At 34.4% G+C, this 27,096-nt stretch overlaps 1 protein-coding gene across 1 annotated transcript in view; it reads right to left on the reverse strand.

Moving 5' to 3' along the window:
- LOC118742893 (potassium channel subfamily T member 2) overlaps positions 1 to 27,096 on the reverse strand; it is a gene marked incomplete at its 5' end in the record, with an annotated part of 163,069 nt that overhangs the window by 19,803 nt on the left and 116,170 nt on the right. The window contains 9 exon segments of the mRNA XM_036475311.1: positions 521 to 706; positions 795 to 906; positions 1,008 to 1,171; positions 1,932 to 2,147; positions 4,181 to 4,286; positions 8,630 to 8,780; positions 11,250 to 11,582; positions 24,781 to 24,989; positions 25,300 to 25,449. Coding sequence (XP_036331204.1) covers positions 521 to 706; positions 795 to 906; positions 1,008 to 1,171; positions 1,932 to 2,147; positions 4,181 to 4,286; positions 8,630 to 8,780; positions 11,250 to 11,582; positions 24,781 to 24,989; positions 25,300 to 25,449 — 1,627 coding nt within the window.

The following is a 27,096-nucleotide window of genomic DNA, read 5'->3' on the forward strand; positions in this document are numbered from 1 at the left end:
TCTTTCGTTTGAAACCTCGTTGTGTCTCAAACGGCTCGGGGAGGCCCTTTTCAATTGAATTTTTTAGGTATGCTAAGAAGGAATGATTCGCAAACAGCGGGATCTCTCTTCTTGTGGATTGCTGGTTATTTGGTTAAAAATTTTTATTCTAGAATAATAAGTTTTTGGCGTTCTACTGTCTCTGTATGGCGTCTCTGTGTAATTACAGCTCGAAAAAAAAAATTCACGTTCAGCCGGATTTATCTTTGAATGAATTCCCTCCTGGGGCAGCTGCGGTAGCTTCATTTTTGTTATTGGCGATTTCTAGTGGCAATATCTCTATTGCTGATGCTCTTCAATTTATTCGCCGTTGTGAGTGTGCCAGGCACCAAGAACCAGGACAAAGCCAAAACATAAACAACATTTCAACTAAAGCTATACGACTAACTTTAGACCACTTAAAAGCTATGAAATTTTCATTATTCTACCTTTGGCGTGAATAGCCCCATTTCAGTATTTATTTCGTCAAATATTTTCTTACCGAAGTCAAAAAACCGCTACCCGGTGCCTGATCGATGCCCAACAGCAGGCGTACAAACGTAATCACATAGTCCTTGACGAACGCCTGATAGAGCAGCGTATCCAGCATGGAGGCGCTAAAAACTGCGCCGGCAGCGAAAGGCAAACGAAACATATACGAGATGTGCGAGCCACGCTCCTTTTCACGCTGTGAAACGAAACGGTAAACCGAAAAGTAAAACATTTTGTTTTTGGAAAATTCCCTTCTATTAAATATTTACATTTCATATTCGTACCTTCTCCATTTTGCTCAGATGCAGCGCATATTTGTCGTGCGCACGAAATTGCATAAAGCGCATATTGGAGCTCTGCGATAGTTCTGTAATGCTTTTTATGCTCGGAAAGAATCTAGAAAGGCGATGAGTATTGTACGAAAAATAAAATTTATAAAAAATTTGTGAAAGCGCATTCAAGTGCAAATAATTGTTTGACGAGTCTGCTACACTCACTTGAACATTGTCTGCACAGCAACAATGGTATTGCAATCGGCCAGCGAATCCTCCTCCGCTGAGTTAGACAGCTCCTTATTCACCACCACCACACTCTCGGCAAGGGTAATGCCGGCGCGTAGCAGGTCATCCAAGCAATCGATTGAACCGAGCATCCAATACACCTAGGAGGGCGAGTAAAAAATTGAAAATTATTAAAAAAAAAAATAAAAATGAAAAATCACACAATTTATGTCTGTATAGATGAATAAAGAAAAATGAAATATGTATGTATGTATGGATGTATACAGGGTATCCTAGACCAGTTGTGTACCCGTTCTAAAATGGGAGGAATTTGTTTTTTATTGAAAAACCTCTAAAATATGACCTTCCAAATCGGGGCTGCTCTATCTTTTGGATGTACATAAGTTTTGTCGGAAACTAGTTTCTGGAAAGAATGGGCCTCCCTGACTAGGTAATTCATGTTTTTCCTTTTCCAATACAAATATTTTCACTCCTTTCAAAAGTCCAGGCCAACCTGAAGCTCGAAGTTCTTTTAGAGATTGGAAAAAGTACTTTCAGAGAAAAAGTTTCAAAGAAAAACTACATCTTTTTATCCTCAGAATCCGAATTTGCAGTAAAAACATGCATTTCTAATAAAAAAAAATAACTTCTGATCAATTTAACCCATTTCCTATCGAAACCGCAAATCGGTAATACCACCAACAAATCGAGCATCCCTGATTTGGTAGATCCCATTTCTTGCATTTTTCAATAAAAAATATATTTCCCTATATTTTAGAGGGGTTGGATGGGTGGTCTAGGGTACACTGTATATAAACATAAAATATTGTAGAACATTTAAAAAACTTTACTTTCTTCTTGCACTTTTTAGCTCACTACCACCTTAGTGCTCTTTGGCAATATTGATAATCTGACACCTACCAGTGGAAAGTACGAGAGTGCATCGAGAAAGGCCACATCCGGTCGACGCTCCAACAACAATATAATCGGATTTAACGACGTTTTCGAACGGAAATGTGCACGTAACGGTATGATGAAGTTGTAAATGCCATTCGATGCATAATCGGCTGCCAGTATAATCGTCTTGTTTTGCCATTGATACTCCTTGGCATTGCGATAGCTACAGTGCTCACAAACCTACATAAGCATAAGGAAAAATTCATATGGTTATGTATGTATATATTGATCAAGATGTACGTACATACATATTATGTACGTGTGTATATAAGATTGGGTCGAAAATCCGCTTTTTTTAGAAATTTGATTGGTAATAGCAAAAATATGTTTCATAATGCTAATCTGGCTCGCCCAAGTCCATCAAGGTTCAGGTGCTAAAAAAATTGTCGTAGCTTACTTAGATTCTCTATAAAAAGGTCCATATACCAAATTATGTAGGACTAACACTTTCGAAGATATTTTTAGTAAAAAAAAATGTATTAATTAATGCATTTATACATTTTTATTTTTTGAGCATATTGAATTTTGATGAACTTGGGCGAGCCTAAGTTATTTATCAAAAATTTTCATCTTTCACACAGCTTATTTTTAGAGTAAAATGAACCATATTTTTGCTAATAAAAATCAAAATTCTAAAAAAGAGGATTTTCGGCCCACGCTAATGTATATACAGTGGCTCAAACAATAATTGTTGGGTTTTTTTAATATTCACAATACTTTTCAAATTAACATATTTTTTTATTCTTTTATAAAAAAAAATTTGTTTATGTATACAGAATGTAGAAAAAATCAAAAAAAGCTCATTAACATTAGATAACTTTTAAATCACTTGTTTTAATTAAATTCCGTTTCATTATTTTGTGTTAATTGTTTTGAAATTTAGTCATTTGATTTGACACCTCAAATTCAGTACCTCCAGGAGCACTTTTTAAGACATCTTTAATTCTTAAAATTTCTAGTTTATTTCTTGTTTTATTCAAATTGATTTGGGAAAATATTTCTTTCACATTTGCAGTGGTGACTGGAATGCAAAGGACAGCTGAAACCATTTGTTCCTTGTTTTATCCTAGCATTTTACTTACAATAAAACCAAAAGCGAAAATTTATTTTCTTCGTTTAAAGCGCAAATTCCGAAAAAACTGTAATTTATAGTTAAAACTGTGAATCTGGCAACATTGTTGTCGATACAGAGTTGCACCTGTTAATTTGCTAGGTTGTTGCTCATTAGCACCGCCAATATTATGGCCAATACTTCCACCTGGAAAATGCTGCAGTAGTTCGGCAGCTATTTTATATGCATTTTGGATATGTGGCAACTCTTTTGTATAATTTTTTTTAAATAACTATTTAACTAAATTTTTGAGAAAGAGCTTTCCTTAACTTCTTTCGTTTGACACCCGTATGGTAATGCTTTTGACCTCTCATTTAATTGAGCTTTAACATTCCTACTGTTGGCAACCCTCTCCAAAAATATTTTATACATAAATTTTACTTACACCCACTATCCGTTGTTATACATAAAAAAATATTTCAATTCGCTTGTTAACCAAAATAATTTCGAATTATTAAACGGGTGGCAACAATCTTCTAAAACATAAATATTAAAAAATTTAATTTAACTTATTAATAAAATTGATTTTAACTATTTGAGCAGGTGGCAACCTCCATTAAAAATATTCTAGAACCAAAGCTTAGTAAAAGCTCTATCTTTTGATACCAATTTTAAAATATTTCGTTTAAATTGTTAATTAAACTGGATTTGAATTTATAAACAGTAGGCAATCCTCTTCAAAAATATTTTCGAAATAAATAATTTTTGAATCTTTCTCCTTTGATGGACATATTAAAATAGTTTATTTTAATTCTTAATACCAAGTTCCAGTACTATTTAATGAGCACTTGCAGGTGGTGCCACGCCCCCTTGATACATACATCGAAATTTTTTTTTAGCCCATAACCATCCCTAGAAAATCCGTAGTGGGTATTCAAAATTGTAAAGAAATCGGTACAGCCATTCGCGAGTTCACCTCTTACAAACAAAGGAATAGTAGATTTAACCAAAAAATTTTAACTTGAAAAACATGGTGAATATTAGAAAAAAATCATCGCGTTAATGCTTGTTTGAGTCACTGTACTATAATAGATAATCCTTAAACATATTTGTATATGTAAGTAGTAGGAAAAGTGTAGTAATATTGATTTTCATTTCTCACCTGCGCCAGTTGCAGGCAACACAATGGTTTTTTCTCTTTTAGCAAATAACACAGCGTCGGACTGACTCCGATGAATGGGGAGACGGGCGGGAAACCCTTAACGATGCTGTAAAAAAGTATAACGAAACGAAGACATACATATATACATACGTATAATGATTTTGCAAGATTTGTGTTACAGGTATTTAAAAATTGCATTAATTTTTCTTATCCAGGGAATATAACTGCAGAACTTAAGTAATTTTTAAAACACGCTCCATTAGTAGCAATCATTGAACTATTTAAATGAGGTAAATACCTTAGGGAATATAAACATTAATTAAAGTGCACTTAAGGAAGCGGAAAGGAGTGGAATAGTGTGGTGTTAAAAAAAAAAAATGCTAAGCAGTTTCATACACAGTAACCACATTGCAAATAATAAAAAAAAAAACATTGAAAACAATTTTCACAAAACATAAAGTTAGTACAAGGAACACTTGCAATTTTATTGTAACTTTTCTCAACTCACTACAATAATGCTGTGCCCAAAAAATCATACATAAATATTACAGAGGCAACATTTATATATAAGTACATACATATATAACTTTACATTCCATCATAAATATGTATGCAACACAAATAATTGGGTTTACAAATGCATTATGTTTATGTTTAAATACTACAAATCTTAAGAATAACTCGTAAATATACATATACTTTCATATAAAATATTTACTTAGTTTAAGACGCTTAAGTATTCTTTCAATTTTTAAGAGTGGCTTGGGTGCCGTAGTTTTGAAAGCCCTCGCACCTCTCACAGGTATAGACATATTTTATGCCAATCGGAGTGCGTTATTGAACTGAATATCAAAAACAGGATTTCTCGTAGTTGTCGGCGTACATCAAGGGTAGTTCAGTCAAAGGCACCCTATTCACGATTACGAGTTCATACATACATAAACACTTCACTGTGAACGCTTTTTCCGACTTCTAGTGGTTCTCGGTGGTAGCCATCTAATCTCTGGGTTTCCTTCTATATGGGTTTCATTATATATGGAAAGCTCTCGCGCCTATCGCAAAGGGAAGGGGGTCAAAAGACAAGGTGATGGGAACTCTCTCATCTAGTTATTTCCAGGCTCTATGAAATTATAACTAAAGTTCTTATTTTTTATGGAGTACTTGACTGCATTAGAGAAGACTAAGTACGCTGGTCAGTCAGTGGCACTTAGGACCACTCACATTTTTTCTCTTTGCGTAATGCTTAACGTAGCGTCCATCGGCTTTGTAGGTTAGGTTTCTTAGAAAGGGCTACTGTAAGACTTATGGCCACTGGGCGCTTTGGATTTGGAGGTTAATTCTTACTCGGAATAGTTGAAGCTTGATGAATGGGAATTTAGGGAACACTCGATTGGATGCTCAATTGTGTAATGTCAACAAGGAAGGTAAGTATCTTCCTCCCAAGCGGAAATAATAAAGGAATGTCTGACCTCTCTTTAAGTAGCACCTAAAATAAGTCACAGCGGTTGTTCTCAGCAGGCAAGTTAGAATTCTTCCGAGTGTACTTCTGCCATGAAAAAGCTTCTCATTAAAAACCATTTACTGTTCTCTACTCTAGATTAAATGTTCCTTATTTTAGCTCAGTGAGATCTGGGCGGTAATCAGGTCAAGTACAACCGTAAGGTTGATCCGAGTTGAAGTTGACTCCACGGAGAGAACGCGCATCAAAAAGGCCCCAAGTGTCTCTTCCGCCTATTGCAATATGATAAATGTGATTCTTCATTTTTTAATCAGAACAGGTGCTGGTGAGTCGAAGGATTACACTTTTGATTGAGCCTGAATTGAGTACGACAATTTTAAAATACCAAAAATAATTACACCTGGCTAACTATACAAAACAACAATTCAGAGATTCACACCTATCTATTACGAGTAGGTTTTCAAAAACTTTTAAATAAGGCTTTTTTGTCTTTCACTAACAAATTAATTTGGTTTATAATAGCGAAATTCGTGCCAGCCATATAAACATTAAATACTAATATATGTAATACCTTAATTATTTATTAGTAGCTATACATATACACTAGGCGACAAATAAAAGTGTACACCTTGTTCTAATATAATATTCACAATTATTTTCATGAAAAATTTTTTCATTAATTATTTTAAAAATAAAGTTCATTCTATAATATAAACCATATAAAACAAATAAACAAATTTTTTAATTTTTATTCAGAGTTTCTAGAAAATTTTCGCGTAGTCGGATTTGTAGTCCATTAAATTTTAGTCTAATGAAGTGCAAGTTTAAAATGGCTAAAAAAACCCGTTGAGTTTTGAGAATTTTTTTTGGTGACAGATTTTTGCATTTTTTTCATATAAGCATGAATTTCTTATGAAATAAAATGTTTGGTCTGCAGTATAAATAAAATTCAAAAAAAAAAAAAATCAACGCCAGTTTTTGTAAGTTGCTCTTGTTATATAAAAAAATCGAAAAGGGCAGTCTCAAAATAAAAAAATAAAAAAATAGCCCGCTGAGACTTGAATTTCTTAGACTGGAATTGAATGGGCCAAATAACTGCATAATTGAAAATTTTCTAAAAATTCTGAAAAAGTTGAAAATTTTGAAGATTTTTTTTTTCAATTCTAGTTTATATTATAGAATGAGCTATAATTTCAAAATAATTAATGCAAAAAATGTTTCACGAAAATAATTGTGCATAATATATTAGAACAAGGTGTACACTTTCATTTGTCGCCTAGTATACACTTATGTGTGTATGTGTTTAGTATAATAGTATATTAGGCATATAACCAAAAAAATTAAATGTTAGTATATAAATTAATTAACGCTCAACTACTTTTCGTCTTAATTTTTCATTTAACCAACACATATGCAAGCCAGTTATCTCATGTGTGTGAGTGTGCAATTGTATGTCTGAACATCACATTTGTATGTGGTTGTGTTTATCTGTTGTATCAGCATTTCAAAAAGCCTCATACGGCGCGGTTCAATAACGGAAGCTTATCAACCAACTCTTCTTTTCTTTTTTTTTTTGGTGAAGTAGAAGAAGTAAAACCGGCAACGTCAAAAAAAAAAACAACGCAAAACTGCAGCAGGACACACGTCAAATAAACGATGGGTACGAGAAGAACTTAGTATGTATTTTGTAGATGAATATTGTTGAATAGGTGAGACCACAATGACGCCGCATGCCATACTTACCGTAAATAATCCATTGCCCAGATGGGACGCGACGGCTTGCCGCCCGATGTGGAGCTGCTCGAAGTGACAGCAGTGCGTTGGGTGCCAGTCGTCGTCGAGCAGGTGGTGGTCGTCGCCGTCGTGGCCGGTATCCAGGTGTTGGTTGAACATAGCGAACAATAAGTGTCGGTGGCAGCAGTGGCGGCAGTGGCGGCATCTACATTGCCATCAATGCATTGAGCGAGTGCGCGATTACGCCTCACAAAATTGCATGGCAGTACACGACGGCAATCGCTATCGCAGCTAAAACTTTTCGCAAGCATACGATAGCGTGACTCGCTTTGTTGTAGTTGCGGTTGACTGGCACAGCAGCTGTGATTATTTGAATCTTCCGAGGAGCTCATGATCAGTGAATAGGTACGCGATTGCGGAAAATGACCACTCAGGGCACTTGGGGGGGTGGGAAGTGGAAAATAATGGTTGAATAATAGTTGGTGGGTAGGTAAGCGATGAAGAGTGTCAATATTAGATAATATAAGCTGGGTTTTTGCCATAAGGCGATAAATCTAACAATTTTACGATCTCTAATGTTGTTTTTTGTTTTGTTTTTAAAATCGAAGATATGTATCTCATTTACACCCGTAAGGAGAAATGTATTTTAGGCGCAGTTGACAGCCTCCAATTATGTAAGTAGTTATGCATCGGTAAAGTCTTATGTTTGTATTCAGTTTTTTACTAACCTCTCGTAGCGCTCTTATCGTATATACACATACATATATACAATATTCGAATTTCTTTCTCTCATTTACATAAAAAAAAAAATGTACTTAGAATTTACTTAGCTTTGGCACAAAGACACCTACTCGTTGGCATACAATTGATTACAATACAGGACAACAAGTGGGGGAATAAAACAAATACACACACCATCTCCATTCAAAAATCAAAAACAACACTATTTATAAATGTAGATCGTGACATTTATGTATGTATGCTGTTTCTATGCAGTTGTAAAAAACACTGAGTGTCCAAATTTACAAAACAAAAAAAAAAACAAAAACGCTATAACCAACGGCTTGCCAGGACTAAGTAGAAGGAAGTTATTTAGTCTATTTTATATAGGAGAAAGAAAAACGTATTAAATGGATTTTGTGAATTTATGGATTTGGGTGCATACAGAAATATACAAGTACCATACATATACCTACATATGTACATATTATTAATATTTTTTTTTTAATATTTGTGTAAAATTCATATTAACTTACGCTATTTTCTCGGACGGCGATCGCCAAGGGACATCATCGTCGATTTCGTCCTCACTTTCATCGCCTTCTTCGCCATCATCGTTGCCTGATATGCTAAAAGAAGATGAGGTGAACATATCCGGTACTGGTAATATAGATGGCCGACGACTTCCTAGAATGTTCAAGGTATTAGAAGATAAAAAGAAATTTTTTTTTAAATATAATTTATGTTTCTACATATGCATAAAGCTAAGTGAAAAGTATGGCAAATTGGGACTAGCAAAGTAATTACACCGGACCCTATATATTCGCTTCTTAACAGGGTTTTCGCATTCGTTAAATTGCTTGCTTGCTGTAGCGTTAAAAGACGAGCATACCAACGAAAGGCGGGAAGGCACTTACATGTTTCCTGACCAACAGCTGTTTGAAAATTCTGAAAATCAACAAAGAGGCCGAAAAGATACGCCACCCTAGGCGATGGGGATTGGGCTGCTTGTATCTACCGACAAGAGTCACAACAATAACACCAACATAGATGCTGCCACAAAATTGCGAGCCAGTTTAACAGAAGGCGCGGAGGTCAATGGCGTGAATCTTCAAAACAATGAGCTCACTTTGCCAGAACTCATGCTTACCTCGGAGGGGGAAGCTTATGACATAGGCCTAGTGCAGGAGCTATGGCGCTCAAATGGAGATATGGTCTCTGGGCTAAGATTACCCGCCTTGAAAACGTATGCAGGTACTCTGCGAACCAAGAAGACAGAGTAAGATCTACAGAAATGGTAGGGAAAACACTATATCCATACGATCTAGTGACAGGTAGTAGAGAGGACATCTACCAACAGGATAGTTGAAACGACAGAGTTGGGTTTTTATTCCGTTATATAGTATTTCAAAATACATAGATTCGCTAAAAGAGGCAATGCACACATTTTTTTTTTAATCAAATTTTAGCAACTCTGGGCAGACGGTAGGGATGAGCGATACCGATACGATATTCAATATATCAATATCAAGGTTCAATATATCGGTGAATTAAATCGATATTAGGAGTTTTGATTCGATATCGATACAATATTTTGTTTCGATATCTGAAATACCGGATATGAATTCGCCGCCTACTGCTCTACTGCTAATGAGTACACTCAGTTGCATGATTTTAAGACCGCCAAATATTACAAAGTTTTGACTATTTATTTTCATATTTTTTATTCAACAAGACGCCATAGCTGGGATCGTTGGATCGAATCACAGTGGAAGAAGTCTGATAAAGAGATGTGGTGATAGCTTTAAATTCTACCAAAAATGTAAATTATGTTTTTTTTTACAAAAATTTTCATTAAAAACGGCCTCAAGCTTAATAAAATTGTTGAATATAATTGTTATAAGGCCATAAATAACAAAAATAAATTCATATTTTTTAATTTCAATTATTTTCTTATAAAAATATATGTACATCATTCTATAACAAACACTATACAAATCCACATTTCAACCTTTGTGCAAAAATTCAGCGAATTTTCACCAAAGCTTAACAATTTTTTTTTAGGAATTTTTGGAAAATTTTCGCGTATGCAGTTTTATAGCCCATGCAATAATAAAGTGCGAGTTTTTTGTGGCTACAAAATACTGCTGATTTTTGGCATTTTCTTTTTGTTGGCGGTGTTGTGCAGTTTCTTTCATATAAAAAAGTTTTCGAACATACTTTGAAACACACATCGATTTACATCTTTTTGAATAATTTTTATCTCGCTTCCGACACGGAACTGTTTTCGTACAAAATTACGCAAAAGCCCTGTAAATTTCTTACTCGCTCGCTTTTAGGCATGCCATTGTTACGAATTTCGAAAATACGATTCGGATTACAGCATACCATTTCTACGATTTATAGAAAAAATCGAATACGAAAGAGTTGCAGAATAGTGGTGTATGTTTTTGGTGTAGTATGAACTAAATTTTTATAAAAAATTTTCGAAAATAAATTATAATAAAAAACCTTGCACATATTGAGAAAAATTCACTCTGATAATACTTTTGTTCGTCACTGTATATCAGCGCTTTGAAAGTTTTAGTCTGAGTTTTATTTTAGGGGTCAAAGTTTGCCCCCTCTTCACATTCTAATTGTAGACATTCGATGTGTTCAGCGCTTTTATATAAAAAATGACAGATAATATTTCTGTGGAAAATTTTTACCGCCTATTCAGTAGGGTCTACGGTCTTAGAAAAAGAAAAAAAATAATTGTAAAACCGGTATATAACGGGTCAAAATGTTCTACAAAAATATTTACCATCAAATTTTACTATAAGTCTCTGAAAACAACAAAGCTCGAAATTCATCTTAAATGCGAGCAATAAGTCTAAACTGAAAATGTGCTTAAGGGTTAATTTTGTACTACTCCGAATTTGTGTTAAAATCTCTAAATGCTTAAATTATAATTGGCTTAGTACAGTCAAACATTGCCGCATTTCACTCGCCGATGCATATCGAAAATCTGTATTACGGTTACTGCGTTTGAAAATCGCTTTGAATACTCATTAAAATTATTTGAGTAAATCACACTCCTTTCAATGCTCACTCGCTATCCTCCCACTCCCTTAATTTCTCTATTTAGGTGTCTATCACTACAAAATCCCAACTCACCTCTTCGCTGATTGAGCACATCGGGACTAAGCAGATTTGGATTTCCAGCTTGTGGCACATCTAGATGATTGCTGGTGGCTAGTGTAGCGCTCGCAACACTCAAGCCACCTCCTCCACCGCCACCACTATGGCCGCCGCCGCCCCCCAAGCCATTACCGCCACCACCACCGCCGCTGCCACCACCGCCCATGCCCAGCATTGGCGGTATCGTTGTGGTGACAGTGGTGGTTGTAGTTGCAGAGGGTGTTTGCGTTGCATTCATCGATGTCACCGTTGTATCCTTGAGATTCTGCTTCGAATCTGAGATTATCACAGACGTTAGATTATCAGTAGCTGTTTGTGGAATGCATAGAAGAGAAAAATATTTTCATTTATTGACTTTTTAAATTTTAAAGCGATAAGTGGTTTTTTTATGTTTTTTGAATTTAAAGCTATTTGTCGATGCAGAAGAATGAAATGTGTGTTTTTTTTTGTTGATAGACATACAAATACAGCGAAAAGCATTTGTTAAGAAATATTTTATAGGTATGTCGGATTTGTATGGCTATGTGGGAATTATTTACATATGCACTTTTCGAATAAATGCTCTTAAAGATCCACACAAATTTTTTCTAGCTATGTACATACATAAATCTCAGCGAAAGCAAAGAAGATAAAAAATGTACGAAAATATGCATTTACTACATCGAACATTCAAAAGCGATTATAGGCGGAATTATAGGAGGAAGGTGTTGAATAAGTAAAAATTTGAAGAAGTAGAAAAATGGTAAGCAAAATAAGTGAAATGCAGAAAGAAGTTGTTTTTGCGTTAAAATCGATAACAGTACTTGCGCGTTTAAATTTAATGATCGCTCGATTTTCAAAACTGGGGTGCAAAATTAAAGCGCTTGGCGTGTAGATATGCAATAAAGCTTTATTTTTTCGAAAGGAGTTGCCACCTGATAAAAAATTGCATTTAAATAATTTAATAATCAATGTCAGCAGATCCACACCGTTTGTTCGATTTTCAAGAGTGAGGTGCCAAATTAAAGAGCTGTGGCTGTAGGTGTGCAATAAGGTTTAACTTTTTCGAAAAGAGTTGCCACCATTTAAAAAATTAAGTTCAAATTATTTTAAAAGCTAAACCAATTATTATAAAATGGGCATAAATGGAAATAGTTTTGAAAATATTTGTTTCTTAACTTAACTTTGTGAGGGTTTCCACCTGTTAAAAAAATCAAATTCAATTTGAATTGGGGGAATTAGGTAATAGAAATATGTATTTGTGCCAGACGGTAAAGGTTAAGTATGTAGTAGTTTGTAAACATTTTGAAGAGGGTTGCCACCTGTGTGAAAAGTCTAATTTATATGAAGTATAAAAATATGGATGTCAAGCGAATGAGTGTTAAGAGATCTTTAGTTGGAACGTTTAGAATATTTTTAAAGTGTTTGAAGAGGGCTGCCATCTGTTTAAAAATTAGGTTCGAATTGTTTAAATGGTTAAATCAATATTTGCTAATTGGGTACCAAGCGCAGTAGTTTTGAAAATACTTTATTTCTTAACTGCGTGTAGGAGGGTTGCCACCTGTTTAAACAATAAAATTTAATTTGAATTAAGGCAATGGGGTAATTAAAATAGGTATAACAATATGGGTGTCAGACGAAAGAGATTTAAGATGATTTGAACATATTTTTAATAGGGTTGCCACCTGTTCGAAAAGTCGAATTTTATTCAATTATCGATATAAAACAAAAAAGTGCTACGAAATCTTAGTTTGCACATTGAGAATATATTTTATGAGTTTGAGGAGGGTTGCCACCTGTGTAAAAAGTTAAATCCAAATTATCTATTATATATAATACGCGAAGGCATTTTTTGTGCAGCCTAAAAGATCTGCACCGTTCGTTCGATTTAATTTTTTCGAAAAGAGTTGCCACCTGGTTAAAAATTGCATTCAAATAATTTAATAATCAATGCCATCACATCCACACCGTTTGGGCTTAGGGTGTAGATGTTCAAGAAGGTTTTACTTTTTCGAAAAAAGTTGCCACCTGTTAAGAAATTAAGCTCAATTTAATTAAAATATTAAATCAATTATTAAATATGGGTATCAATCGAAATGGTTTTGAAAAGGCTTTATAACTTAACTACGTATATGAGGGTTGCCACATGTTAAAAAAATGTAATTCAATTTTAATTAAAGGAATTTGTTAAGTGAATAAGGTATCGCTATATGGGTGTCATGCAAAAGAGGTTTAAGAAGGTAGTAGTTTAAAAATATTTTGAATAGGGTTGCCACCTATATGAAATATTAACGATGGATGTCAAATGAAAGAGCTTCAAGAAATGCTTAATTAGACAATTTAGAACATTTTTGATGTGTTTGAGGGTTGCCCCAGTTCAAATGGCTAAACTAAATTTATTTAATAAGTTAAATGAGTTACTAACCGATGGTTATAAATGGAAATGGGTTTAAAATCCTTTATTTAAGAACTAAATTGAGGAGGATTGCCACGTGTTTAAAAATAAATTTCCACCTAATTCATCAGTTATGTGAAATTTTAGTTAGAAAATAATTTTTAAGATGGTTGCCGCCTGTTTTGAAAGTGGTATTTCGTTTAATTATACATAAGTCACATTCAATTTTAAAATCGGGTTATCAAAAGAACGAGTGTTAAGAAATCCTTAAGCTGAACATTTGGTGTTTTTTTTTTAAACAATTAAGCTCAAATTATTTAATAAGTTAAATGGATTGTCAAAAGATGGGTATCAATCGAAATGGGTTTGAAAATAATTTACTTCTAAACTGTATTTAGGAGAGTTGCCATATCCTTAATAAATTCAATTCAACTTAATTCATCAGTTAATTGAAATATGTGTAACAATGCCAGGTGAAAAATTTTTGTTTGAAAATACTTTTAAAGGGGTTGCCACCTGTTCGATAAGTCGAATTTGTTTTACTTATACGAAAGATACATAAATGCAATATCGAAATATTAGTGTCAAACGAAAGAGTTTTAAGAAAACTATATGCTGATAACATTTTTAATTAGAGTTGCCATCTATTTTTTTTTTGAAGGTCATCACATCTACACCGTTATTTCGAATTTCCAAAATGAGAAGTCAAATAAAAGAACTAGGATTCTACATAGATGTGCACAGGTTTTATTTTTTTAAGTTACAGGGAGATTTGAAATTTGATGAAATGAAAACCGACACCATACTACACTATATATTAGTATAGATAACGAATGAAATACATTTTTTAATTAAATAAATATGTCCTATTGAAAAAAGTTTATGGATATTTTTTTAAAGAACTGCCGACATTTGAAATAAATTTCAAGTATTTTCCAAAAAAATGGAAGCGTGAATTTTTTATTCTTTCATTTTTCAACATAAATAAATAAAAAAACATAGCTTTTTTTTTAAAAATCGACATAGATAGATCGACGTGAAATTTAGTTATCTTTTATTAAAAAAAAGAAAGAAACTTGAAATCGCTTCATATTTGGGCTCTCAAAAATCATTCATATTGGACACAAATCGTTGAAAATTAGTATGTGAAGCAGAATTTTGGTAAAAAATAGTGTTATTAAGAAATTGTTGGAAAATGGGCAGGACCACGCCCACTTATGATGAAATGCTGTATCTCAGTAGCCGCTTCACCAATCCGTACCAAACTCGGTACGAGCCTTGCCTTGGGATTAGCTAAGAAATCTGTTGAAAATCTTTGAAATCGAGCAATAACCACGCCCACCTCCCATATAACGGTAATTTACAGAAACACGAAAACTGCGATAAATCAGTAACTACTGAAGCTAATTGACTCAAAATCGATAGTTTAGAGAAAGTTGAAACGAAGATATTCGATACCTTGGCCGGGTATATATTTCGGTTTCGCCCGAACTTATACTCTTTACTTGTTTTTATTTAAATTAATTTAAATTAATTTTTTTAATTTCACTTGGATTTTCTTTTAATTTGTAGACCATATTATTTAAAAAAGAACCAGATTAATTTCGTTTAGTTTAAGGAGCTTATCTTTCGCTTTTTTATATTTTTTCTTTTTAATTTAATTTGTTTAATTTTTATATTTTTATTTTATTTTTATTTTTAAATTTCAAAATAATTCTTAAGAAACTTAGTTTACTAATTTTTATTTATTTTTTTGTTGGCTTAACTTTTATAAATTTTTTGTTTTTGTTGTTTTAAACAGAAAAATGTATGTACTTTTTAATTTAATTTAATTTTTTTTTATCTTACTGATAGATAAATTAAAAAAAAAAAAAAAAAAAAAACGCTAAGACATCTTCGTTAGCAGATATATAAATTAGTCTGGCCAGAATTGACAATTCTTATTCGAAGGACTATGGTGAGTTGAAAGACATTGGCCAGAATAGCCCGTTAGTCCAAGCGGTATAATACATGTGTATGCACATATATTTATTTACTCACAAACTGAGGTCGTTTTTTTTAATTAAAACTTAACTACAAGTGTATACATATTAACTCTTACATTGTGATCAATTTGAGTGGGTAAAATTGATAGCCATAAGAGTTAAATTCTGATAAATTTAAAATATCGACGGAAGTCCCGGTTTCGAACGAGTTCAATTTTAAATAAGTATACGAAAAAAACATATGAGGCAAAATAATAAATTTTTTAATTAAAAAAAAAAAACACGAAACTGGCGTTGAAATGCAATACAGTTCAATGAATTTTGAACCGATGGCCAGAGTGACTATTATTAGATACATATCTAATACATAAGTACAACGGTATGCATGGGGGTCTATTAGTGCATGTTCGTCGGCGGTTGACACTTCGATAGGTGCCACACGCGCAGTTGCATGCAACGTCATGCAGCGGAAGCGAAAGCAAATCGAGGCGTTGACGCTGAAACGGTGATTAAGGCATCAAACGTCAACATAACAACGCATGACCTAGATGCGCATACATATATTTACATACCTATGCACGTACAGTTACATATGTGGGTTTAAAAAAAAAAAAAACATAGACGTGAATACGCGTGCATGCACTTGCTATTAAATAGTGGTTACACATACTTCTATACAGACATTCACATACAATTATTGCACGCATGCGGAGGCCAATGAGGATGTGGGAATAGCAACAAAATGTGGCAACATAAGGTAAAATATTGTGATTTTGTGATTGTCAATACATAGTTAATCGCGGACGTTGGTTGGCGGTGAGCTAATGAATGATGGAACGAACGTGTTCGGCAGGGGGTGTAGCTGGTGATTGCTTGCCGCGGTTAAATGTAGCAACCTGGTTGCTTATTTTCGTTGTGGTTGGTTTGGCGGTTTGCGTGTTGTTGTGTTTCTGTGTTGTTTGATGTGATTAGAGGATTGTGTCGGGCGGTTCTTTGATGGGCAAGAAAGGGTTAAACTTTCCGACTAAATAAATTATTTTTGGGCGGCTAGGCATTCACAAGCGGCGGAGGCGAGCAGCTATAATCAGAAAATGGGATTGCTAGGAGTGGGACATTGATTAGCAAATTTTTAGTTTTAATAACTTATACAGCAAATTAGTGAGGAGCGAACAAACGTGCCAAAAACAAAAAAAAAAAAAACAGCGAGCGAGTGGCCATTAGATTGAGAAATGCTTAGAAACACATAGTAAATAAATAAATATTTAAGATGTTGTTGTGTCACACTCACGCACGAATAGTGTCATTAAATCACTGTCACTATATGGCGGGTGCCTTTCTGTAAGGGGTGTGCCAACGCCACCGCCAGCGCTAATGCCGCCCGAGTCGAGGCTGGGGCTGTGCGGCACGCGTACACAAACGGACGGCACCGGTGCCGTGCGACCGAATGATGTTGATGTTGATGTACTAATAGTGGTCGCCGGTGTTGCTATTGATGTTATTGTTGTTACATTCACATTCACAATGGTGCTATTCGTGGTGATAGTTGTATTGTTGTTGTTTATTGTTGTGGTGCTAACTAAATACAATGATATGATTGCATTATATATCCATATACATACATATATTATGTCTATATGTATGTGAGTACATTAGGGTGGTTTGAGAATGCATGTGTAAAAAGTAGAGTCGGAATTTTAAAGCTCTTACCCCCTAGGATTGTTCTATATCTATCGAAAAAACTATACCTTTTTTTATTTCGAAATCAAAAAATATGTAAAGGAAAAAATGAAAAAATTTTATTTTTCGCGGAAATAGTATATAATTCTTGAATATCAATATTTTTTGCTTGGATAAATCTGTTTATAATCAGGAGACTTCCAATGATAATACCCAATTTTTTGTTTTACCATTTGCTAATACTAACGACTTTTTATGAGCTACCCCAATGCATGGTTAAATAAAAAATTGGATATTATTATTGGAAGTCTGCTGAAAACAGAGTTTTCCGATCGAAAAATATTGATTTTCGAGAATTCTATACCATTTTTACGAAAACTTTTGTTTTGTCTTCATATAAAATACAAGGAAAACTTTGAGCGCTTTGAGTGACTTTTGAATATTTTCTGATTTCAAAATAAAAAAACGGGGGTATATTTTTTCGGTGTAGATCAATTCTAAGGGATGAGTTTACCAAATTTCCGTCTTAACTTTTTTTTTTTACCACCCTAATGTATGTTATTACATACATATGTTATTACTGATGATCTATTAAGCATTATAACTACATAAATATTTTCTTAGTTATAAAAAAGTAACAAGAAACAAATAGCTTAAGGACGAGCACACCTTAAATTGTAATTGGGTTGATAAATGAAATAAAGGAAAAAGCAATCACAGTTTACATGGCGAACTTAGCTCAGTAGGTAGACTACTGGCTTTGAATGCCGGAGTTGCTGGTTGAAGTTCCAGTGAACGCGATAAAGAAGTCTGATGAGGACATGTAAATTATTGTTGTTTTTCCACAACATTTTTCATTAAACAAAAAAATGTTGAATATTTGTTATTTGGCAAAAAAAAATAAATAAAAATAAAAAACTAATATTTATAAAAAATATTTATTTAATATTATTATTTTTCACTACGTATGAAGTTTTCTTCGGGTAATGTCTATTATTAAAAAAATCGCTGCGCAAAATTTTCAGTACTAAAAATTTCTAAATGAATTATTGGCGTGCCTTTTCTCACGATAGGCCATGTTTATCGCAAAGACGGTTTCTCTTGGTGAGCTGGACTGATCGTCAAAAATTGTTGAAGCAGTGAACTTTGTGACAAATTCCTCTAAGGCTGCTTTTAGCTCATCCTGACCAAGCAACCTCCGGAAGGATAAAAAGAAACCGCATTGGTGCAGTACGAAAATTTCAGCACCGAGGAAACAATCAGCAAAATATTCTTTAGTCAAGCCAGAGGAACACTTTTTTTGGAAACCTTACAAGGATGCACTCAAGATTTTCAAGAAGGCTATAAAAAGGGCGCAATACGTATCTAAACTTTTTAAATACAAATTTGAAGATTCTTGAAACGTGTTTGCATTCCGGTAGAAAAATAAGTCTGATGTCTGTATATCACGAGTAGTAAAATTTTTCGACAAAAACGCGTTTTTGGTCGAAAATGGTGGCACGCTTACCTTAGACAGTGCATTATATTAAGTTTTGCATAAGGAACAACATTTCATTACGAAATTGTATTTAAATGAAAACTTAAAAAAGATATACATACTAAAAAAGTAAAAATAACAACTTGTGCTCATATACCTGTAGTCGTGTATGTAAAATACATATATCGTAGCACATATATGCATATATATTAATTTCTTAATGTATATAAAAATTTTAGAATGATTTTCGAGTGTATCAATAAAAATTATAAACAGGGAATTTTAGTTTCTCAAATCTTAGTCATCTTTTACTCAATGCATTTTATTTTCCATTTGGTCGCACACTAGGTTTGTTTGTTTGTTTTGCAAAGAAGAACATTTTCACCATTTACTTTTAACATTTTGAATAATCATAACATTACTAAAATTAAAAAATTCGATTTTTATTCCAAAGTTCATTGCCTCTAATATGAATATTCTATGTGAAAACTTCCCAAAGTTATAACAAAACAATTAAATATGATTTTTTCGAGTGATAATGAAAAACATAGTAATAGCGGCTTTTTTTCGCCTAAATAAATATTTGCAGGCCAAAATTGTTCAAATATATGATTTATTTTTTATTGAACTTGTTGCTGGAACTCCACTGATGGAAATAAATGTAAGAAGAATGCTTTAGCGTTCTTTTTTTTCGGCCGAGAGAAGGGAGTGACACTAAAAAACAACTTGTGAGACTTGCTCTTATAACCACCATTTTGGACCTTAAAACTTATGACGTAATTTGTAATAAAATTTTAAACCATGAGTTTTTCAATTATGAAACAATTTTTGAATCTGAAATTGAAATTCCGCTGCCAGCACTGCCGTCTAGTACACAGTTACATATCTACTTTATACACGCATACATATTCATGTATATTTGTATGAACAGCTTAATGGCGGACACAAATATTTTAATGGACGTTTGATGAATTTATGGAAAAATCAAATTTATGTTGCAATTCGTTTTAAGTTTCGCAAGTAATAGCTTTTAATTTTTGACGGCACGCTGGAAAATAAAAAAAAAATAATAAAAAATGGACATTTAATTTAAGCCATTTGCACATTTCATAATTTACTTATGCTGTAAATATAAAAAAATAAAAAATTAAAAAAGATAAAAAACAAGCAAGCGACGAACAGGAAATGCGCAAAGAGAAACCGGTCATTATGTTTCTGTACTCGTAGGGTAAGTATGTGTATGTATGTATGCAGGTAGAGAAGAAACAGTAACATGGTAAGAGCGAGCGATAGAGAGTGAGTAATTTTATAGAGTTGGAGCGACAAAGTAGCAGTGTGACATTTTTAAATCAATTAAAAATTAATCGACAAGTAAATAACGGAGTAGCCAAAACGGACAAACAATTGAGTTGAGGACAAAAAAAAGTGACAGTAACGACTAACTGACATTAAAATTAAATGTTCAAATTAATCAAAAATTAACGCATACACTGATACACACATTGAAAGCGGAATATGTATGTTTTGCTGCACCAGTCAATACACTTATTTAGTTGATGGGTATCACCTGAAATTCTTATTTTTCTTTGCTTTGTGCTCAATAATTCACTACACTGACAGTCAGCAGCATAGTTTAGGCATGATTTGCAAATTTAACTGTTTGCTATATCTACTTTGATTTGAATGCCAGAAAATTAACTAATTTTAACTTTTGTCTTTTCTAAGTACGAGAAAAACATCGGGGTATTTTTTTTGCACTTGTATCATCGAAATTGCAACTGAGTTTATGATTGCCATCTTAACAGCAGTTCTTTGTCTTTCATCTCCTACTAACAAGCTTATAATAGTGGTATTCACCAAATTGAGCAAAGTGCCTGGCACTCTGGCAAAAGAGCAGATTAGCTCCAGCCTTTACCAGAGTGCCAGGCCACTTGCTCAATTTGTTGAATACCATTAATATTTAAATTTTAGCACATTTCTCACCTTTTTTGTTGGTGTTGTGGACAATATAGTAGATCTACCAAACAGTTAAATTTTAAAGTCGTTCTGAACCTATTCTACTGAGTGTTACCGTATAGTACATAAAAATATAGGCATCTATGTATATTAGGGTGGTCGAAAAATGCATGTGAAAAGGTAAAGTCCGAATGTTAATGCTCTCACCCACTACGATTGTTCTATATCCAAAAACGTTTACCCCTGGTTTTTTTTCGAAATCAAAAAATATTTAGAGGGCGCCCAAAGCGCTTAAAATTTTTCGTGTATCTTATTTGGGGGAAAAATACGTTTTCGATGAGAAAACTCTGTTTCTCTTCAAAGGACTTCCAATAATAATACCCAATTGTGTGTTTTACCATTTTTTAAAACTAACAATTTTTTATGGGTTCCCCATTACATTTATGCGCGTTTTTGGATTTAGGTTAAATAAACATTTGGGTAATATTATTGGCGGTTTCTTGAAAATAAACTTAGTTCTTTGATCGAAAAATATTTTAATTTTGATAAAATTCTGTACCATTTCCACGATTTATTTTTGTTTTTCCCCATGTAAAATGCACGGAAAATTTTGAGCGCCTATAAATATTTTTTGATTAAACAAAAACGGAAATATTTTTCAGTACAGAACAATTCTAGGGGTAGTGAGCATTAAAATTCCGACTTTACTTTTTTGAACCACCCTTATATGTATATAAATATATATATTAGGGTGTCCCAGAATTTGTTTTGAGAAATTCGACTCTAGCATTAAAATTACGACTTTACTTTTTTGGACCACCTTTATATTTATACACATGTAAATACTTACATAGTATAGAAATATGTTACATTAAGGTGTCCCAGATTTTTTTTGAAAAATTCAATACCTGTGACCGTGTGGTTATCCCAGTATAAGTTCTGAGCACAAAATTAAAGACCTCATGGGTTGTCATAATCCTACAGCAATTAAACGTTATGTGTACATGTAACGCGGATATCTATACTTTTTGCAGTAACGTCCGAACGTAACTTCCGCAACTCTAGGATTTGTCCATACACATAAAGTCATGCGTAAAAACTAGGGGCACGACATTTTGACCAGTGTTTTTCTACTATTTGTAGTGCTTAGCAGTGCACGCTACCATTCCGTTCCTTTTTCGAATGTGTCCTTCACTCCAACCGATAGGAGCGAGCTCTACCGGCAACTAATTGCGTTAATAAAATCTCAGCTTGAAAAAAAAACAGCTGATTGTCGGTGGTGTGCTAATGCATTGGGGAAAAGTCGCCATTAGGGGTAAACGCGTAAACGCCAAAATGATTCTGAAAAATTGTAAAAAAACCACAACGGGGTCGCCATTTTCTCTTATCGCGGCACTTTGGTTGTCCGCCATATGATGATGAAATAGTTAAGTCCTTTGTGCTCGTTTGTGTGCGCAGTCGAGGCGACTACTCTAGCGCCCAATTCGTTTTCTAGAATAACGGAGCGGCGCCAATTGATTGGGCACCAAAAACACCGGCATTGAAGCCCGATGGTTGTGCGCACCGGCGCGTATGTTGCGGCCCAACTCGTAGCTGCGCGCCGGGATTGAACCTAGTGAGCATTGCGAGGGGAAACATTCCTATTGTGAGTGATATTTAATTCTTGTGCGGTGTGAAACATTAAGATAGTGATTTGATACCAGACGTGGTATGGTTGGTATATCCAAACATAATTTTTCAAGTACCATACGAGGTACTTTAGCTGCAGTAGAGCAGGCAGAAAAAGAGTGGCGTCAGTCGAGGCGGAGGAGTATCAGGACGTAGTGTCGGTTACGAATTTGAGCGGACACTTCCCCGCAGGAGCACCTAGAGGACGACGCACTCTCCGACGACAGCTTAAGTATTATTTGTGTTGTTGTTTCCTATATTGAGCTTGTAGTGCTGTCGGTATATTTCACACTAAGGTGTTCCTTTCCCGCCATTTTAGCATTCCGCACCCAGAGCCCAGTCACTTGGCGGGTGAAAATATCCCCGGCAGCTCGGGAGTTAGTGCGAGTGGGTTCGTAAACTTTTGGTTGGACCTCACCTCGGGTGCACCAAAGAATAAGGTTTTGTTTTTGTTATTATTGTGTGCTTAATTTCGGTTATTCTGTCCGTTAACATTTTTGAGTGCAGTTAGATATTCAATAATTTATTTCATAATCTTAGGTTCTCCCTACCATTCATATTTCTTTGAAGTTGGTTACATATTTTTAGCTGGTGCCGTTCCCCAGATAATCGTTGTTGTCACATATCCTAATTTCAGAACGAAAAAAATGACACTGAAGATGGCACAACGCCGAAACCGGTTTGTCTCCAAACCAAATTTGACAAGAGATGACGGAAAATCGTTCTACAATACATCATACTCCTCCTACCCACACAACAACCAAAAGAAACTATGTATAAACGTTATTTAGGTCAAAAAAGAAAAAAAAATTGAAGGGTATGTGTATCCAATTTTTGTATAAAAAATTCACATTTTATATACTGCGACACCATAATGTACATATAAAAGCAATCTATTAGGTCAGCAAAAGGGGTGTCCTCTTTAGTAACTACGGTGTTTAAAGTGTTTTGTCAATCTACATACACATATATAGGTAATTTATTACAAGTAACATAATACATCACGCAGAACAAGTTAATAAAGATGAAAGAAATTAAGCGTTAGTATTTTTTTCCATTTACCGAAAGTAGTGAGCCTCGAAAATATTACCTGTAAGTTTCACATAAGTCCTATGAATAGTTTTCGAGATATCCTATAATTACTGAGAGGCTCTCTAATCCTTCGTGGTAGGAGAACTCAAAGTGAAATAAGTTTTTCTCAAAACTTAAAAGTTAATTGGTTGATCGCTGGGCTTGGCACCTGCCCAGTTAAAAATTTGATTCAATGAAAGGGCACCAAACGCCTCTGACAGCTACCCCAAATGGAAACGAGCCTCGCTTAAGAAATAAGGAAAACAGTTTACGAATATGCACCAGCTCATTGCCATTGCGATACCTTGCCTCCAGGTTCACACCCTTCGTCGCAAGCGAGAAAACGGATAATGAGACTATGGCGCGCTTCTACGAGCGCCTAGAAGAAGCGACAGTTGAGCGATACCGGAGAAAGGGGAGGGATGAGAGACATATATTCAAACGAATAAAATTGCAGGCAGAAAGACGTGAAAGCAAAGAGCTTGAGATGCTGGCAGACAGGATTGCGACTCGAATATTCTATTAGAAAATAAGGCAGCAATCAAATGGTTCCAAGACCGGGGCTGATTCATGTAGAGACGTAGATGGAAATCATGTACCTTTTTTTAAGCAGACTTTAGTCTAAAAAAAAACTAGAGAGGTGTGGTTATTTAAACTCGAAATTAGCCTACTTAGATCCAGTTGCCCATGCTAGGTTTGATTATTGTATCAGGGCCATTAGAGGATGCCCAAACGGAAGTGTGTGTCTCTCTACTTTTTTTTTTATATGAAACTACAGAGCAAAAAACATTGGCTAATAAAATTAACTTTATTTAATTTTATTCCCACTAAAGACGACACCCCTAATAGCTTTTAATTGTATTTTTTGCTTACACATATCGTCACCTGGGTAAACGATTCTCGTATGTTTCGCATGTACGTTTGACGCTGACGACAATCTTTTACCCAGGCGACGATATGTATGTATATATTATATAAAAGTTAATATTCTAAAGTAGCTTTTAACTCAATGCAATAAAAAATGCATTAAGTGCTTAATACTTTGCGTGAACATTCGCAAACGCACATACATACAGCCAAGAGAGAGTAGGTGTACATACATATACAAAGCGCATACGCTCACACATACCCTTTATTATCATACTATAGTAGATACTTATAAAATAGTATAGACTCATAAATAGATAAGAAATAACTTTAGATGTACAAAGAGGAAATCAGGCTTATTGGCTTTGCCGCCCGAGCAGCTGACAAAAATGAAACCAGTCAGGCAGGCAGGCAGCCAGTCAACACACTTACCACCCTCCTTCGTCGTCGCTTGTGTATCCAAATTTTGATTCTGATTTTGATTGACAACAAATGCCGAATTCTCCTCCTTTGTGATGCTCATGTAATAGCATGTGTCATCCTTCTTCATGATATGCCGCGGCCCGGGATTCAGCAAAATTGTGTCCTCGTAGAATTCAGGCAGCTCGGCTGGACGTACGCCTACCAATGCAACGCCATATCTAGTGGAAACATAAAAAAAAGAAAGGAAAAAGAAAAACAAAAACAAGCAAAATCGCTTAGAACGCTATCAAAGACGATGAAAAATCTGTGTCCATCAATGAATTTGAAAGTGATATATGAACTAGCGCAAAATTCAATCAGCGCCAAATTAAATTTAGTTCAATTGCACGTCCATCAGTCAGTCAGTTAGCAGTAGACGACAACACTACGACTCAAATGGAAAACCAAAAACAAAAAAGTGACAAATTGAATTAAAAAAAAAAAACAAAAAAAAATCATCTTCCCATTTGGACTACGTCGTCTACTCACTTTCGATGCGAATGAAAGCTGGCGTAAGTGAAACTTTTGCCCTCGTATTCGCCGAAGAAGCGACTGTCGCCGAGTACAATGTGATAGATCTCATTGCCGGAACACTTGCCATAAAGACGATGCCATTCCTCCGGTGATTGTTGACCTTCCCTGCAATAGTTCAATAAGAAAAAAAAACCAACGTTAAAACAATTTCACTTCGGCGTTTTTTGTGCTTGTTGAACAAGTATGACTACGAGCAGTTAAAATCGTATAGATTGTAAAGCAGGGATCACACGATTTGTACATTTGTACACAAAATGCCAAATTTAGATTTGTCCACATTTGCGCATTTGGATAGCGATGTACAAATGATTTGTTTTGCGATCAGACGATTTGGCTGCCAAAGATCCAAATGATTTGGCACACATTTGCGCACAGCAGTAAAGTGACAAATATTGTCCACATTCATTCACACGATTTGACTATTTGGTCATAAATACATACTTAAACAGCTGATCCAGTGTCAACCATACTCTTGCATCTATGATTTTGTGAGATTTGAAGTGAAATAAACAAAAATAATATGTACGCACAGGTACTCAGAATTTTGAATACACTCTCAAAATCTGGGCTGAAGGTAAAAAACGCGTTTTTCATAGGTTGAAGCATATACTTGCTCGTAACTTTATTTCTGTTTGCCCGATGAAAAATACTTACATATGCCATTTAAGAGAAAACATTTCGTTGTTTACAACCATTTATAAATGGTTAATTTGTCTTCAGAATGGGCACCCTATGTATGTATACTAGTTAACCAAATAGTCGGACAAGTCGTAATTTAAAATGAAAAATGTTAAAAATTTAAATTTTGCATATCGATGGCTGAGTGGAAGATCGACCTATCTCGGAAGCCAGTTCAAAAACGCCCTGTCTCTGAAATTTTTCAAGAACGCCCTACTTCAAAGTTTGATTGAAAAACGCCCTATTTCAGAATTTGGTTGAATAACGCCCTATCACAGAATTCATTTCAAAAACGCCCTATCTCAAACGAAAACACATTGAAAATAAGCCGATATAGGGCGTTTTTGAATTGGCAGCTGAGATAGGGCGTTTTTCAATGAAATCCTGAAGTAGGGCGTTCTTGAAAAGTTTTCTGAGATAGAGCGTTGTTAAAAAATTTTCTGAGATAGGGCGTTTTCGAACTGGTTGCCGAGATAGGTCGATCTTCCACTCAGCCATCGATATACTCTGTAAGATTCCTTTCAGTGATCGGGCTTCTACCACATTGTTGTAGATCTGCCACTTTTTTGAGCACACCTACCACACAAGGTCAGAAATCTACCACATATTCGCGTTTTTGAGTAGTTTTATTTTTGCTCAACATAATTTTCTTAATTTTAAGAGCAAAAATTGTCCAACACTAAACACTAACAACAGGCAGAATGGGAGGATAAAATAAACTGTAAAATTATAGATTTTCTCAATATTCAATTTTTCGACATCAAACATGGTTTTATTGTGTTAAATTGCAAAATATATGATTTATAAAAGGAATTAATAGCGAAAATGATAAAAACCGACGATTTTTGTGAAAGCATTAGCAAATTTCAGTGCATCTCAAATTTCTAAAGCGTTGTTTACTTTTACTTGAGAATTGTCAAAATCGGCAAATCCCAAGTAGCATTTCTGGAACGAGCCACGTTTGTTCGCTACATCGTGATGTGATAAAAAAAAGCTGGAAGGAAACTGTCAAGGAAAAAAATTGCCAAAACCAACGCAATTTTTATCAACTTCAATCATGCACTTTATTATACT

This window comes from Rhagoletis pomonella, unplaced genomic scaffold, assembly GCF_013731165.1.
Source record: "Rhagoletis pomonella isolate Grant_MI unplaced genomic scaffold, Rhpom_1.0 Rhpom_scaffold_00007, whole genome shotgun sequence".
NCBI lineage: Eukaryota > Metazoa > Arthropoda > Insecta > Diptera > Tephritidae > Rhagoletis > Rhagoletis pomonella.